General features: G+C 43.9%; 1 protein-coding gene across 12 annotated transcripts in view; it reads right to left on the bottom strand.

Annotated features, from left to right (window-relative positions):
- LOC135112820 (esterase FE4-like) overlaps positions 1-16,768 on the bottom strand; it is a 154,254-nt gene that overhangs the window by 126,590 nt on the left and 10,896 nt on the right. For all 12 annotated transcript variants that reach the window (XR_010274568.1, XR_010274569.1, XR_010274567.1 and 9 more), the window contains exons 2-3: positions 2,937-3,156; positions 2,682-2,825 (exon numbers count right to left, since the gene is read on the bottom strand). Coding sequence is in view for 8 of the 12 variants with exons in the window: in XM_064027655.1 (XP_063883725.1) it covers positions 2,682-2,825; positions 2,937-3,156 (364 nt within the window). In the remaining 4 variants the exon portion in view is untranslated. The remainder of the gene's footprint in view (positions 1-2,681; positions 2,826-2,936; positions 3,157-16,768) is intronic.

Below are 16,768 nucleotides of genomic sequence, written 5' to 3'. Positions count from 1 at the left end.
TGCACATCACCATTACGACCAGAGGGTGACATCTCGAGGGCCTGGTCGACCGTCCCTCGAGGACCAGAAGTTTTTATTTTTACTCATACAGATATTATAAAAATAAATCTGCCTTGGCTCCGGGGACCAAGGGAAACCGCCTACTGGGACTACAAGGGGAGTGACTGCTGGCCGCCGTGAATGGAGTATCTCGTCCCCATGGGGGCCACTCGTTTTAAAAAAAGTGGCCTCTCATGACTCGAAGGTATGCCCACGGCAGAGCTAAGACCACCCCCCCAACGTATCCCAGCCCAGACACCCAACCATCCAACACAGGACGACCTCATAAGGTGGCCCCTCTAGTGAATGGCACCATTAACCCATACTGGCAGCATAACTCTGGGAACCATATAGACTGGTCCCTCACTGGCAACCTTGCTAACATGGGCAACCCTCTCATCCTAAATAGGACCGAGCAGGAGCCAAAGCCCCCTCTACCCTCACTCGCTAGGTAATAGCGACATGCAAGCTTCCCCCACCTTATCAAGGCGGTTCCCACTAGGGGGGGCGGCCACTTTTACGGATTTTGGTGAAACTTTCGTTGTTCCCTTGAATATATCAAAAGCTTTTGATAGAATCTGCCGCAAAGCTTTGATTTTCACCTAACTACCATACTCTGGCTTCTATCGCCTCTGTAACTTCATCTCAAGTTTCCTTTCTGACCGTTATATTGCTGTTGTGGTAGACAGTCATTGTTCTTCTCCTAAGTCTATTAAAAGTGGTGTTCATCAGGTTTCTATCATGTCACCCACTCTCTTCCTATTATTCATCGATGATCTAAGCAAAACTACTTCTCTCCACTTCGCTGATGATGCCAGCCTGCACTTTTCCACGCCTTTTCTTAGACGTTCAACCCTTCGGGAAGTAAACAGTTCATGCAGGGAAGCCACGAAACGTCTAATTTCTGATTTCTCTAAAATTTCTAATTGGGACAGAACAAACTTAGTATTGTTCAGTGCCTCAAACACTCAAATCCTCTATCTATTAACTCTACATAGCCTTCCACATAACTATCCCCTCTTTTTCAGTGACACTGAACTGTCCCCCTCTTGTACACTGAACATCCTCGGTCTGCCCTTTACTTATAACCTAAACTGATAACTTCACATATCATCTCTAGCTAAAACGGTTTCTGTAAAGTTTGGCGTTCTGAGTCGTCTCTGCCAGTTTTTCTCATCTGCAATCACCCCTTTCCCCAGCAGATGTACAGGGCCTTATCTTTCTATGTATGGAGTATGCTTCACATGTATGTGAGGTTTCCACTCATTTCGCTCTTTTACACAGGATGGAATCAAAAGGTTTTCATCTTATCAACTCCTCTCCTCTAACTGCCTCTCTCCCATCGCTGCAATGTGGCATCTTTTGCTATTTTCTACAGCTATTTTCATACTAACTGCTCTTCTAATCTTGCTAACTGCATGCCTCACCTCCTTCCGCGACCTCACTGCACAAGACTTTCTTCTTTCTCTCACCCCTATTCTGTCCACATGTCTAATGCAAGAATTATCCAGTATTCGCAATCTTTCATCCCTTTCTTTGGTATACCGTGGAATTCCTTGCCTGCTTCTGTATTTCCTCTATCCTATGACATGAACTTATGAACTTTCAAGAGTGAGGTTTCAAGACATCCTCCGTCATCTGCCTTTTTTTTATTCGGCAGTCTTTTGGCAACTGGCAATTAAGCAGTTGGTAACTGGCAATTAAATGGGCCTTTTTGTTCATCATAAATTTGTTCCCTTGGTCAGTGACCCTATGGCATAAAAACGGCACGCCCTTTACAGTAATTAAACGTTCATTGTGGTTTGATGAAGTCAAAGACCCTATCAGAGGAGCAAGGTAGATCGAAAAGCATCATGGCCTCTGTCAGATCCTTAGCTCGAATCAACACACATTTACCATATATCTTCAGGTTATGCATTGGGATTAGTCCGGTATTACTTTTTATGTAGATATTTAGCAACGTGAATAAAGTTATCTCGACTTTTCCTATAATAGCCACATATCAGTAAGATGTAGTGTGACGAACCCTAGGAGTACATTCTTCTGCTCCGTCGAAGATGTTAGGGCAAAAATAATTTTTACTGTCAACTACATTGTTTGATCTAATGATGTCAGCAATTAAGTTGGGGTCTCAAATACCCAGCAAATTTATTGCCTCAAGAGCAGCTTTGGAAGCAATGTCAGATGCAAATGTCACATAACACTTACATAGAGAGACAGTCACCGTCATATTTGAAACAAATAAGGAGAACTGTAAGGTGGATAGCACTGTATGACAAGGATGCATAGACATTAATTATCATAAGAGTGTTAAGACATGACTTAACACTTGACCCGGGTAGTCTTCCAGCATGAGAAGCAGGTTCAGAGGGAGTACGAGTTCCAGCCTGCACTTTTGTAATATCACCATCAAGAGAGAGAGAGAGAGAGAGAGAGAGAGAGATAATCTAATTATAAATCATTGTTGGGCATTAAAATTACTAAAATCACAAAACTAATCTAAAGTAACAATTTGTAAGCACATGAAAGGATGTTAATTTAGCTCCATTGTTTCATGGACTACAAAATAAGTTACATTTAGAGAAATACACAAATCCACACACACATATGCGCGCGCGCGCGCGAAAAAAAAAATTACTAACTTTGCTTGTGAATACATTAAGGAAGAGACAGTCCTCTTCCCCGTAAATAAAGGAATGGTCAACAGCAGACGGTAGCTGAGGGCACGGAGGTGGAGGTATGGTTCCATCCCTATGCCCTTTCCAAGATACACCTTCCACTGGGGCCTGCAGGTTGAGTGGTTAAGAAAGATCGTTCAGGTTCAATAAGACTAGGAGAAAATCGAATTGATTAAAATTACGATATTTGGAAACAAATTTTGAAATAAAATATAATACCTTGAATCTTAGATTTCCCATAGGTGGTTTGGCAAAAGGTATTGAGTAATAAGCATAGAAAGTTTTTCCTTTAGTTGACTTTTCAGAAACACCGGTTATCAAACCGCCCTCTGTGCTGATCGATGATAAATATTTATTATCTTGATCTTCCGTGGTTACAATTGCCACCGTTACTATAATTCCCAGAAGTAGAGTCATCACAGATACTGCAGCCATCATCCTGTAAAAAGAAGAAAGCTACATTATAGCAGGATTTTTTTTCATTAACACATTGGAGCATGAGTCGGGATTGGCCGGTCGATATATATCAAGGCAAAAAATCTCAGTGACAAACTAAAATACAAATATCTACAGTCTTCAGAAATGTATGATAGCAATCTCTTTGTTTTTCATGTGATATCAGCCGTTGCCTTGGCAGCACATGATCTTTTAACGCGTGACTTTTTTTTTTTTTTTCCCTGTGGCTGAATATATTATTCCTAATATGACAAGTTGTATACCAAAATTAAGCTTAAAAATATATAGCACCATGTAGCATATATATATATATATATATATATATATATATATATATATATATATATATATATATATATATATATATATATATATGTGTGTGTGTGTGTGTGTGTGTGTGTGTGTGTGTGTGTGTGTGTGTGTGTGTGTGTGTGTGTGTGTGTGTGTGTCATGTTATTGGCCGAGTTTACCTTGAATGGGATCACGTTTTCTTAGTGTCCCCGTGTTCCGGTTACCTGCCATTCGGGCATTATCCTTATAATTGTTATAAGTAGTGTAAGGCTTATTTACCCATTTCATATCATGTAGTATTATTCTCTTCATAATTTAAGTTCTGTATATCTTTGTATGTATAAGGAAGGAAGTATAGTTGAGGTGGAAATACGTTGGAAACGAAGGGAGCTTGAGTGGGCAACAACACATTCCAAGGAGGGGAGAGCAGAACGCCTTGGGTCGTGAAGTGGGGAGGAAGGTGGCGTTTCTCAGGGAAGGATCTTGGTGTGGATTGGTGATGGAGTGAGTTTGTGGAGGTATTAGTGGTATAGCGGTATAACCTTGATATCCAGGATCAGGTTAGTGAGTCTTTTGTGGTACCAAGAGCTCTTGTCCGCTGAAATTCGGTTGTTGAGTTGTGCCGGTGACGCTGTTGGAAGGGGTCATAGGTCAAACTGGCAGCCATTTTGTGGGTGGAGGTTGTGGTGTTGACCTTGGAAGCTGGTGTTGTGGTGTAGTGGTGACATTGGGGATGATGTTATGGTGTTATGGGTAATCTTTGGTGATTATGGTAATCTCCTGTGAGGCTTGAAGAGGTGAAATACGGGAATTATTGTCTAGGGACGCGGTAGTGGCGTCTGAGTAAATTCCTGCGGTTGAGGGGAAATATTTCTGTGACTGGTGGAGGTGTAAACGGGTTCTGGTGTTCTGGGAAGTGACGAGAACGTCATGTAGTAACGTGTACTACCTCATGTTGTTTGTGAATTATAATTAGTATTAATATATGTGCTTGTAACATAGAATAATCGTGTCTTCTACTCCCCCAACATTAATCTGGTATTGGAGGTGATTCCAGGTGTGCTGCGTCAAGGTAAAGGTAGGGTGAGAGATAATTCTGGCGATTTCGGATAGGTCGGGTAGGCACTCGAAGCCTTTAAAAATCCAGATCTTTAAAACTTTCCGGGATCAGTGTAACGTCCACTTTCTTGGAGAGATAACCGGGATCGTACGATCGCAGGTAAGTAAGCGATCGTGACAATGTGTGTGTCTTTCTGTGTGTGTGTGTGTGTGTGTGTGTGTGTGTGTGTGTGTGAGTGTGTGTGTGTGTGTGTGTGTGTCGTTAAATGCGATTGCTAATTCACCATTTATTAACTTTTTTTTTTATATTTTCTCTATATGTCCTTTTCTCTTGTAATTTTGTAGTTTATGACTTCGCCGAAGCTAGTCATTTTCGCTTGATCGCGATTTCGGGTTTCTTAACTCTTCTTCAGTAGCGTGTTGTAGCCGAGGTGGAAATGGCTGGAGTCGCTGTTATTGTTGTTGTTTATTGTGTCCGAGGTGTGACACACAGACAATCAGAGCCCGTCAGAGATGGCATTGCATATAATCATTAAATGGGAGGCGGGTATGTCTGGCATACCTCCGCCAGGGATCTAGGGTGAGCTTTCCGAATTATTTGGGCTGCTATATCCTCATTTTCAAGCAGTTGTGGGTGTGTATGGTTACGGAGCGCGTAGGATGCTGGACATCTGAGGACGGTGTGTAGCAGCGAGTCCTTTTCTGTGTCAAGGCAATGAGACAAGGATACTTGCCCAAGTATCATTGTCTTACTTAGGAACCCAAGGCGTAGTCTAATAATGGATGACACTGCTGGCCTCGGGATGTCTGATGGTAACGATAGTCACTTTCTCCCATTAGCCATGGCGTACCATGCAGCTGGTCGCGAACCCTCTAGAGCTGTGTCGAACGGAGTCCGTGTGGCGGAGAGAGCAGCGCGGTCAATCTCAGCTCTAAGAGAGGAGTAACTGCAAGGGACATGGGAGGTGACGTTCCGAGGAGGGTTAGCTGATAATGAAGTGTTAACAAAAGCTGAAAGTTGTCTGAAGACGACTTATGCCAGATAGCAAGAATTGAGAAAAGGGAGTCGATGAACAGATGAATTTCGTAAGGGGGTCCGTCTCCTGCATGTTGTAGTGCCATGAATATCGCAACCAACTCAATATGGAATGGGGTGGTATGCTGTGACAGCCTCTGTGAGACGGTGGTCTCCCCCCACACAAAGGCAGCGCCTGCTACACCGTCCTCATTGACAGACCCGTCTGTATGATAGTGTTTAGCATCAGAGGAGGTGCAGGATGATACCAGTGACAAATCTTCCTGCCCAAGGCGAGCCGGGAGTAGTGCTTTTGGCCGTTCATGGGAGAAAGTTGTCGTTCGTATCTGAAGTGGGGCCCATGGTGGTAAGAGAATAAGTTTGGTGAGGGGATATCTGGGTCACACCTTACCAGATTGCCTACCCCCAAGGCATGGGCTGCATCTGCAGCAGCGTGAACCCAGTCACAATCTGGAGCGGGCGCTGCAAGGCGTTGGAAGGCATGACGGTATTGTGTAGTAAGTGATTGCTCAGGCCAGCAGCAGAGATATGCCTCCATGGCCATGCAGAACTTGTGAGAGCATGGAGTAGGTTATCCTATCCTGCCCTGGAGCAGTGTCTCTTTTTTGGGGGTTAGAGCATCGTCCAATCCATCAGAGGAGAAAGGGGCGTCGGTAGCAGCTGCCTCGACACATGCAGTGGTAACGCCATCGTTCCGATCAGCTTCCAGGACGGCTTGCTTTCTTTGAATGGCAGAAGGAAGCATCTCAGGGGAGGAGCGGGTTCTTGCAAGCCTGGTGGCTCCCCTCCTGTGGGGAAAGATAGGTTGGACGAAGTCTGGGGGAGGGATTGTAAATCGTCCTGACCCTGCGCCACATTTCTACCAGTGGTATATGGGCCCCAAGAGAGGAGCACCAGTCTAGTCATTCTTTATCACTAAGTTGGTCTTTGACCCGGATATGACGAATACCATCGCAGGGTGGCGCTGGTATTCCTTACATGCCTCGTTAACCCGCCTATTCGGTTCTTTGACCTGAGAGCCATATATCCCCGCGTCTCTGAACACCCTTGTGTGCGGTTTGGGAACTGGGATGGATCGTTCGGCGGCTTCTGAAAATATGTTGGTAAAGAACGCCGCTTGCTCATCTAAGGATTGATCCATATTTGCAATGCGGAAAAGTTCTTCGGAATTATCCCTGAAGCGTCTCCAATCTCTGTTTCACATGTTATAGAGCGGAATGGGTTGCGGCAGGGTATTGATTCGCACAGGTAGGTCGAAAATAATGCTGAAGTAGTCGCTCATCAGGACAGGAAGGAGCATCCAGTTAGGAGATGGAATTGAGCGGGTTGAGGAGCCCAGTCAAGCCTCCCTTGCTGAATGTGAGTGGAGTGTCACATCGTCAAGGAGTCATATCAAGCCGAATTCCTTGTAGCATTCAAAGATGTGGTGGCCAGCCTGGTTAGTTGGTTGAGGTCAACTCAGGGGTGTGTGGTGAGCATTTAGGTCACCAGTGGCAAGAACCATCTCACTGGTAGCGAGATCAACGGGTTCAGCTACATGATGTGCTACACCCGGTGGAGAGTACAGGTTATGAATTTGGAGTGTGAAGTAAGGCAGGTGGAAGGATACAGCCTGTACTTCAGCACCTTCCCCACAGGGCAAGGGATGCCTGTTCTCGCGGACATCTAAGTGTTGTCTGGCGAGAATAGGAAGGCCCCCCCCGCCTTTGCCTTGCTCTCGGAGGCAGTGGTAGGCTCGGTAGTCTGGCAGGGAGATGGTTGTACCTTCCGACAGGAAGGTACAACCTTCCTCTTGAAGGAGGAATATATCCACCGTCTCAGAGCAATCTGTTTCTAAGAGCGAGAACTGCCTACGGAACCCATAGCAGTTCCATTGACAGATGCAGAGGCGTGAAAACTCTCTGGTGTTATTGTGTGTTTGGTCGGAGGCGGCGTTGACTTGTCGTTGGTCTGAGGTGGGGTCGATCGTGTCAAAGATGTTGGAAGGAGAGATGCCGTGATGGTTTCGGCTTGGTGTTGTACCTTTTCCACAACCTTCTTGGACACAATCTCCATTACCTCAATGAAAGCTATGGCCAACAATCTGGGAGAGAATCTCTCCCATCGACGTGGTCAGCTCCATCGCGAAAGAGTGCAGGATATATGCGGTAATTACCAGGGGGCCTGGTGGAAGCAAGGGTGTTGGCAGTGCTTGAGGCGGAGGGATGCATGACGTCCCTCCGCCTCATGTTCTGGGGGGTACCGTTTGTCCTGCAGGTACCTGTGGTCCTGCAGCGGTTGTTGCCACTGGTATGGGGGGAAATCGGCTGATGTTGATAGTGGTGGAGTAGCTGTGTGTGATGATTGGGCTGGCTTCCTGGTGGTCTGTTGTTGTCTTCAGACGAAGGTGCCTGAAGGATCCGTGATCATAAAAGTATTTCATTCTTGTACCCACTGAACTTGATGTTGCTTCCCTTCATTTACAGTAAAATCCCTCTCATCCATCATTCGAGTATCCGGCAGCTTCAAGTATCCAGCACATTTTTCCCCGAGCCTTAAAATCAATAAAAAATCAATGTGTACTCATAAACTCGATTAAAATTCCCGCGCGAGGCATACTTTGTCCCCTCGCCAACAGAACGCACTGCTTCACGCCACCTGCGGCCCACTGCACTGTGTTTACTCAGTGACTCAGTCCCGCCTGTGCACTGTTTATCGCCTGACGCCTTCATCATGCCTAAAGTTGTAGAAAAGAGGAAGCGTGTTGTGCTTACACTTAGGCAGCTGATCAGATCAGCTGCTGATTAAGATCAGCTGATCTTTGTTATGGTAAGATGCGTGAGTGTAGGGTGGTGATTGTGGACATAATTTCACTTCTATTCAAGTATCCGGCAATATTCAAGTATCTGGCATGTCGGCGGTCCCGTTGATGCCGGATAAGAGGGATTTTACTGTACTTTCTTTAACCTTGCAGCGCAACTGGACTTCCAAGCATGCTGACTCTTTCCACCTGTGCCTTACCTTCTCTTTTCTCTTGAAATGAACGAAGCACTGCCGGGTGCCGTGGCGGCCGATGCAAATCCCGTGCACCTGCTGGCGGAAGCAGTTGGCATACCGCTGGCAGTGGTACCACCGGAGTGGTTCCGGGGTATATGGTCACAGGTAAAATGTTCCCCAATTCCCAATGTCGATTACGGACGGTAGATGCCTCCTGGCATGCATAGTGGTTAACTCATTACCACACCTTTGCAGGTTTTGGGTTCTGGGAGGAGTTTCTCCATTCTCACGTGGGCTTTGGGATTGGAGGCAAGGTCGTCTAGGGTGGAAAAGGTGGCGTCGTCCTTCAGGATCAGGACTACACTGTCGTCCGTCTCTATGCGTATTTGCATATTTAAGTGTTGGAATTTCTCCTTTAGCTTTGTCACTACATCGTAGGAGGTTTGGAATCCCTCTTGAGCTGGTAAGCAAAAAGCTGGGTGTTTGGTCAGTGGTGCAGGGATGCGCGTGCCACTCCTGCAGAAGGGCGAGTAGTCATGGGACAAGAAGTTGACTGAGTGTCGTGGTGCGCCTGCGGTTCTTCTTTTTATTTCTTACGATGGTGAAGGCGTCGTTATCAGTGTTGAGAGGGGTAGGAGGCACTTCTGTTAGCAGGGGAGGCATCGGTTGAGGCAGTAGAAGGGCTAGCAGCAGTAGAGGTAGAGGGACTAATGAGAGGGCGCTTCATTAGAAACATCAGAGATGGTATTAATATTGATGGTTTCCCTGACGGCAGTATCAGAACAACGGATGACTGCAGAAGTGGAAGGGGTAGGGCCAGTAGTAGCAGACGTGTGCGAGGATCCTTGACCGTAGGAGAGCGAGCAAGGTCAGCAAGGTCAGCAGCGTAGCGTGTAGCACTTAATAACATGTGAAGAGATTTTTCGTTCTTTCCTTGATGCCCCAAGGCGTCTCTTCCCCAACTCCTACCATCGTTTCGGCAGTATAAGCTCCTTCCCTATGAGAAACTTGTCGCTTCTGGTACTCCTGGATGGGCGCGAGCTTATCCTCAAGCCCAAGACTGAGGAGTCTGCGTTTTTCCTCGCACGAGGCTCGCACGAGAGAAACCCTTCAGCATCACCCTGGATGAGGCCACGGTGGAGACCAAGGGCGTCGTTCTTCGGTACTCCTTGTCCTTCTCCCTCGAGCCCACTCTGGTGTGTCCTCACGTTACGTTCGCCCGCAGGTGTTTGTATCGCGCAGGGAACAGTCGCCGAGAACCCACGCGTCAGGTTGAGATCATATACAAAGGGCAATTCCCGGACTCCCTCAACCTAGGCTTGTGGGGTGTGTACTCAGTCAGGAGGTTCACCTCTGAGCCCCTGCGGTGCTTCAAGTGTCAGGCCTTCAGGCATGTCCAGAGCCAGTGCGGGTCCCGGGTTCTCTGTGGTGTCTGCAGCGGCTGGCATCCCACCTTGGGGTCAACCTGGAGTGCATCAGCGCCCTGAGAGCTGGGGAAAACTGTCCTGGTCGATGTCCGAATTGCGACAAGGGTCACCATGCGTGACACAAACTATGTCCAGAGAGGGTGAGGAGGCTGCTCTAAGTACAGAACGGTCACTGAGGATTAGAACCAGAACCCCTTGCCGGCAGCTCCTCCACAGACTGCCTGTCTCACACACGCCGCTCCTGTACCACCATCCAGGCGATTCCGACTATGAAGACGCCTTGACGCAGGGAGCACCGACAGGCATGATGTCGATAGAAGAGCTTCTCGAGATGAACTGAAACAGCGGCCTTCCTCCCTGACAGACGACGACGACGAGGAGCCCCCACACCAACCTTTTGCCACCTCCCACACCAAGAAAGAAGATGTGGCACCAGCGCCATCACTGAAGACAAAAAGCACAGACGGGCCAACCATATCCCGTGTGTGTCTCAATCCCCAAGAAACAACAAGCAAGCCACTCTGGCCATTCTCACCTCAGGAGAAAATTCAGAAGACTCAAAAGCCTAGTCATAAAATCCAATTTTAGATTCAAAATGAGGATGAAGAAAGTATGAGAGCAGAAAATAGGTTATTGCCACTTGCCTTAGTTAGCTGTGTTTTGGTAAGTAAAAGATGAAGTTCAGAAGAGAGGTGATTTATTTATTTATTTATTTGTTTATTTATTTATTTATTTATTTATTTATCTTATTTTTGCACATTACGTAACATTTTTTTTAGTCTTACGTCTACATATTTTACGTATTTATTTATTTATTTATTTATTCATTTTATTTTATTATGCTATCGACACAGTGTCTTGACACTGCTCATTCCTTTAATTTCTTCATTAACTTATGTAATATTCAAGGACTAAGACCTAATTTTCAAAATGTGGAACATCACGTCTCTTCTACTGAACCTCATCTTTTACTTATTGAAACACAGTTGTCTGAAGCAACTGGCAGTAACCCATCCTCTGTTTCCTCCTCCATTCTCTATCCTCTTTCTCACTCAAAAGCTGGATGTTGCGTCTCTATGCCTACGCTCTCGAGTTTTCTGAATTTTCGACAGTCTGTCTTTGAGTTAAGTCACTCTCAAACTAAATTAATCATGCGAAGAGTGTCTACCAATTTTTTTTTTAATCTTTATTTTTTTTTTTTTTTTAGGATACAACATGTCCTATTGAAAACAATATTGTCGGTCACAGGAAATAAAAAAAAAAAAAAAAATGTAAATCACGCGTTAAAAATCATAAGGGCTATCATGTCACAGGGATGGCGAAGAGATACAGAATGTTTTCATACATTTTCAGTTAACCACTCTAAGATTTCCTGTCCATAATATATTTTGAATAAGACCCTCTTTGCTACCTCACTGATACCTCGCCACACACACACACGCACACACACGTATATATATATATATATATATATATATATATATATATATATATATATATATATATATATATATATATATATATATATATGTACTAACCGTTTGTCTGGCTTATCGCGAAATGCTATTTAGTTGTCGTGATTTTCTGTTACGCGATCATGTTGCGTCTCTGAATTTCTAAGACAACTACTTATGGGTTCAAGAAAACACTTTTTTTTATAACGTTACTTAATTTGTATTATTTATATATATTCACACGATCATATATGACTTCCGACCATTATGTACAGTATTCTAGCACTAAAAAGAAAAAAATTTAATCATTAATATCTCGAAACACTTCACATTATATATCCGATTTGAATAGCTTCAAGCGATTAACTTTCAGTGAGAAAACACTTCCTACACATGTCCAGTTACCATCTGTGTATATATATATATATATATATATATATATATATATATATATATATATATATATATATATATATATATATATATATATATATATATATATATATACATATAATATTTTACCCTGGGCTGCATTACAACTGTTAGCCTCCACTTACGAGTGCATGTGACAAGGGGCTTGCCCTTCTTGACCTTCAATCTAACGGCTCTGTCTAGCTTGTCTCTCCGTCTCTTATTTATTCCCGTTTCATACACCTCATAATATACACCATGATGTTAAAGCGATCTATTGCGCAAACAAGGCTCCCATTATTATAAAATTTATTTTGCAATACTTCGATCGTATGATTTATTTTCCAATAACTTTCAATAAAATTCATTTTCGAGTAACTTTATTTATTTATACAAATCTCCATCATACGGTTTATTTTCACGTAACTTTCAATAAGGTCCATTTTCGAGTAACTTCGGTAAATCACACGTGCGTCTAATCAATAAGTTTCGTTTTCAAGTAACTTAGGTAAATCGCACCTTCATCTAATCAAGAACACAAAGGCGGCGTTTCATATATTGTATAGGATGTCCGCTTTCTCCAAGTCATTAACGGCCGATCGCTTCTGCCTCCCTTGCGTACTAATTTTGTGATAGTCACATGGGTATCTCTTCTTGTAATCTGTTGCCAGCACTGTTAGTCTACCAGCTTTGGCTTTCCTCTCCCTTCACCATCCTGGTGAACTAGCCTTTAATTTTACTATCTTACACAACATAGAGCAACTGGTGCAACACACTACTCGTATTCCTGACTGCCTTGGAGATACGTCCAACATTTTGGACCTTTTCATCACCTCTAATCCTTCTGCTTATGCTGTCACCCTATCTTCTCCGTTGGGCTCCTCTGATCACATCATATTTGTATCTTGTCCTATCGCTCCAATACATCCTCAGCGGAGGTGCATCTGGTGTTTTGCCTTGGCTAACTGAGGGGACCTGAGGAGGTATTATGGTGATTTTCCATGGAATGACTACTCTTTCCGTATCAGAGACCCGTCTCTGTGTGCTGAGAGCACAACAGTGGTGATAGTGTCTGGCATGGAGGTGTACATTCCTCACTCTTTCTTTCGACCTAAACCTTTCAAACCTTGGTTTAACACACCCTGGTCTCGTGCTATACATGATAAAAAGGTGACCCACAAAAGATATTTGAGCCTACGATTACCTAAATCTCATGCACCTTATATTTCTGCCCGGAATCATGCCAAGTGTGATCTGCAACTAGCCAAAACTCATTCATTAATTGTCAAAATCTTTCAAGACCTAAGTCCCCTCGAGACTTATTTCTTAATTTTTCGCTTTTATTTCAACCTGGTGGCACCATTGCCATCACATTTCTAAAAGCTGATTTATTATTATTATTTTTTTTTTCAAACGTTTGAAAAAACTCCACCATGGATGATTCAGGGCTTATGCCTCCCTCTCCTCCATCCTCCGACTGCTTCATGCTACCCATTAAGATCTTTCTCAGTGATGTTTTCCTTCCATTCGGTGGCCTTAACACATGGAAAGGACCTGATGTGGTCCTTCCTATTGTTCTCCAAAACTGTGCCTCATGCTTGCACCTTTCTTAATCAAACTCTGTCTATCAAGATCTATCTTTCCTTCCTGCTGGAAGTTTGCCTACATTCAACCGGTTCATAAAAAGGGTGACCGCTCGAATTCATTAAATTGCCTTCATATTGCTTTAATTTCCTAACTCTCTTAACTTTTTTTTTTTTTTTATCTATCCTCAACAAGATCGTTAAACATCTATCACTTCGCAATCTTCTATCTGATTACCAGTATGGGTTCCGTCTAGGCCGCTCTACAGGTGATCTTCTGGCTTTCCTTACTGAGTATTTGTCATTCTCTTTTAAGGATTCTGGTGAAACGTTCGTTGTTACCTTAGAGCAGTGATTTCTAAACTGTGGCAGGCGTACCATTAGTTGTACAGGAGGGCCTTATAGGTGATACGTGAGCATTTTCTGAGTTATGTGTGATTTCCAGTTGTATCAGACCCATGTGAAAGATGTGTCACCTAATGCCACCTCTGTCCACTGTTTCATACACAGATTTGCTCTTTGCGCTAAGATGCCCCCTCCGAAGGTGCTATCATGCTTGAACAAAACTATCAAAATCGTGAATTTTATATATATAAAAAAAAAAATTAGCCCTGAATATTCGGCTGTTCAAAGTGCTCTGTAAAGATTTCGGCTCATACCACACTTGTCTCCTTTACCACACAAAGGTTTACTGGCTCTGCCGGGGCGTTTCTTGGAACTGAGGGATGAACTCATCGTTTTTTTTTTTTTTAAGGGAAAAAGAAAACCCTTTTCAAAAAGAACTGGTGGATGAGGAGTTTATTTCAAGGCTTGCCTACCCGTCGGACATTTTGGGGTTCTCAACCAAGTAAACCTGTCGTTTCAAGGGACCAGCTTCATATCAAAGCTGGGAGGGTTTGTCAGGAAGTTGGACATCTGGATGAAGAACTTGGACAGCAAATGTAGCTACGGAATGTTCGAACTCCTGATTACCCTTGAGAGTGAACCCAATGATGAATTTTCCCAAGAAATCGTTCATGACCTCTCACTGCTCAAGACTGAAATGATGCATTATTTTCCGGACGTAACATGTTGTGCCTACATCGCCAATCCATTCTCCGTTGATCCAGCCTGTCCCTGTCAGGACCGGAGAACAAGAAAAGGTCATAGATGCCCAGTGTAATGAAATATCAGAGAAGAAGCACAAGGAATGCTGTCCTATAAACGTTTGGGTGAGCATGGCCTCCTCATACCTATCACTAGCCCATTGCGCTGTTCTCAAGTTTCCTCTCTCACCGTTCTATTGCTGTTGTGGTAGACGGTCATTGTTCTTCTCCCAAGTTTATTAACATTGGTGTTCCTCAGGGTTCTTTCCTGTCACTCACCCTCTTCCTATTATTCATCAAGGATCTTCTAAACCAAACTTCTTGTTCTATCCACTCCTACACTGATGATAATAACACCGTGCACTTTTCCACGTCTTTTCGTAGAGGTCCAACCCATCAGGAAGTAAACAACTCACGCAGAGAAGCCACCAAACGCCTGACTTATGAACTCTAAAATTTCTGATTGAGGCATAGCAAACTTAGTAATGGTCAATGCCTCAAAAACTCAATTCCTCATCTATCAACTCTACACAACTATTAACTATTCCCTTTTTCTTAATGACACTGGAATTTCCTCCTCTTCTACATTGAACATCCTCGCTCTGTGCTTTATCTATAATCTAAACCGGAAACTTCATATCTCATCTCTAGCTAAAACAGATTTTATGAAGTTAGGCTTTCTAAGTCGTCTCCGTCAGTTTTTTCTCATCACTGCACCCAGACCCTCCAGCTGTTAATTCTGTACAGGGACCATATCCGTCCATGTATTGTGTATGTTTCACATGTAATGGGGATTCCACTCGTATCGCTATTTTAGACAGGGTGAAGTCAAAAGATTTTCATCTTATCAGCTCTAATTAACTGTTTTCAGCCTCTTTCTCATTGATGCAATACTGTATCTCTTGCTATCTTCTATCACTATTTTCACGCTAACTGTTCTTATGACTTTGTTATTTGCACAAGACCTTCTTTCTCTCATCCCCGTCGTAGTACTTATGCTAACGACGTCAGCGACGTCACCCTGGCGTCTCGGCCCTCCAGGACAACACCAGCTCTATCATTGGAAATGATGACAGCGCAGGTGGCACCGTCTTCCGCACCGATGTCATCCCCGACGTCTCGGTTCCCCAACCCGTATACATAAACACTTTTAGCAGGCTAAACTGCTCTTCTGATCTTGTTAACTGCATGCTTCCCATCCTCCCGCGGCTTCACTGCACAAGACTTTCTTCTTTCTCCCATTCCTATTATATCGACCTCCCTAACGCAATAGTTAACCAGTATTCATAATTATTTATCCCTTCCTCTGGTAAACTCTGAAACTCCCCGCCTGCTTCTGTATTTCCTCCTTCATATGACTAGAGCTCTTTCAAGAGGAGGTTTCAAGACACTCATCCTTCAGTTTTCGATTATTGTCTTGAAATTTCTTTTCGGACTGGCAGCTCGGTGGGATTTCTTTTGCTATTCGTTTCCCTCGGCCTGTGACCCTCTTACGTTAAAAAAAAAAAAAAATAGTGACCAGTTTTCTTTTACTGCTAAAAATTACTTAAAAATAATACACAAATAATACACAAACACTTTTAAGACCTAACAGTCTTTTAGCGGCTACGAGTAGTGAGGGGTAGTCCTGGTGCGCTTAAAATTACTTTTAGGTGGCAGGATGACATCCCAACACCCATCCCCCCACCCTCATCCTCACTTCCTCGGAATCGGGTGTTTAATCCTCTAAAGAGCCAACCATTCCTGTTCGAAAGAAGCTCATCATCCGAAGCCTGGAGCTTGAAGCTCCACAAACCTCCACGTCATTTCCTGGCTACTCCCTCGCTACTTACCCTATGTCCGACGGTATATATATATATATATATATATATATATATATATATATATATATATATATATATATATATATATATATATATATATGGCGACTCAAACACCAGCCTCGGAGTCCCCATCTGGGGAGGGGGACCACAAATGTCCCCAGGTCAGACTGCTCTTCTGATAACGACCCTAAGTGTCTTAACATCCTCCTCAACTTTTTCTTCACTAACTTCTGCAACATTCGCGGCCTAAGATCTAATTTTCAATCTGTAGCACACCACCTCTCTTCTTCTAAACCTCATTTTCTTCTCCTCACTGAAACACAGGTGTCTGAGGCAACTGACAGTAGCACATTTCCGGTTCCCTCCTACTTTATCCTCATTTTCAATCCAAAGCTGGATGTTGCGTTTATGTGCACAACGACTTAACTTGCTCTTGTGCCCCCGCTCTTG

Source organism: Scylla paramamosain, chromosome 24 (genome assembly GCF_035594125.1).
Source record: "Scylla paramamosain isolate STU-SP2022 chromosome 24, ASM3559412v1, whole genome shotgun sequence".
In the NCBI taxonomy this organism is placed as follows: domain Eukaryota; kingdom Metazoa; phylum Arthropoda; class Malacostraca; order Decapoda; family Portunidae; genus Scylla; species Scylla paramamosain.
The sequence above is the reverse complement of the archived record's forward strand: the minus strand, read 5'-3'. Positions and strand labels throughout refer to the sequence as shown.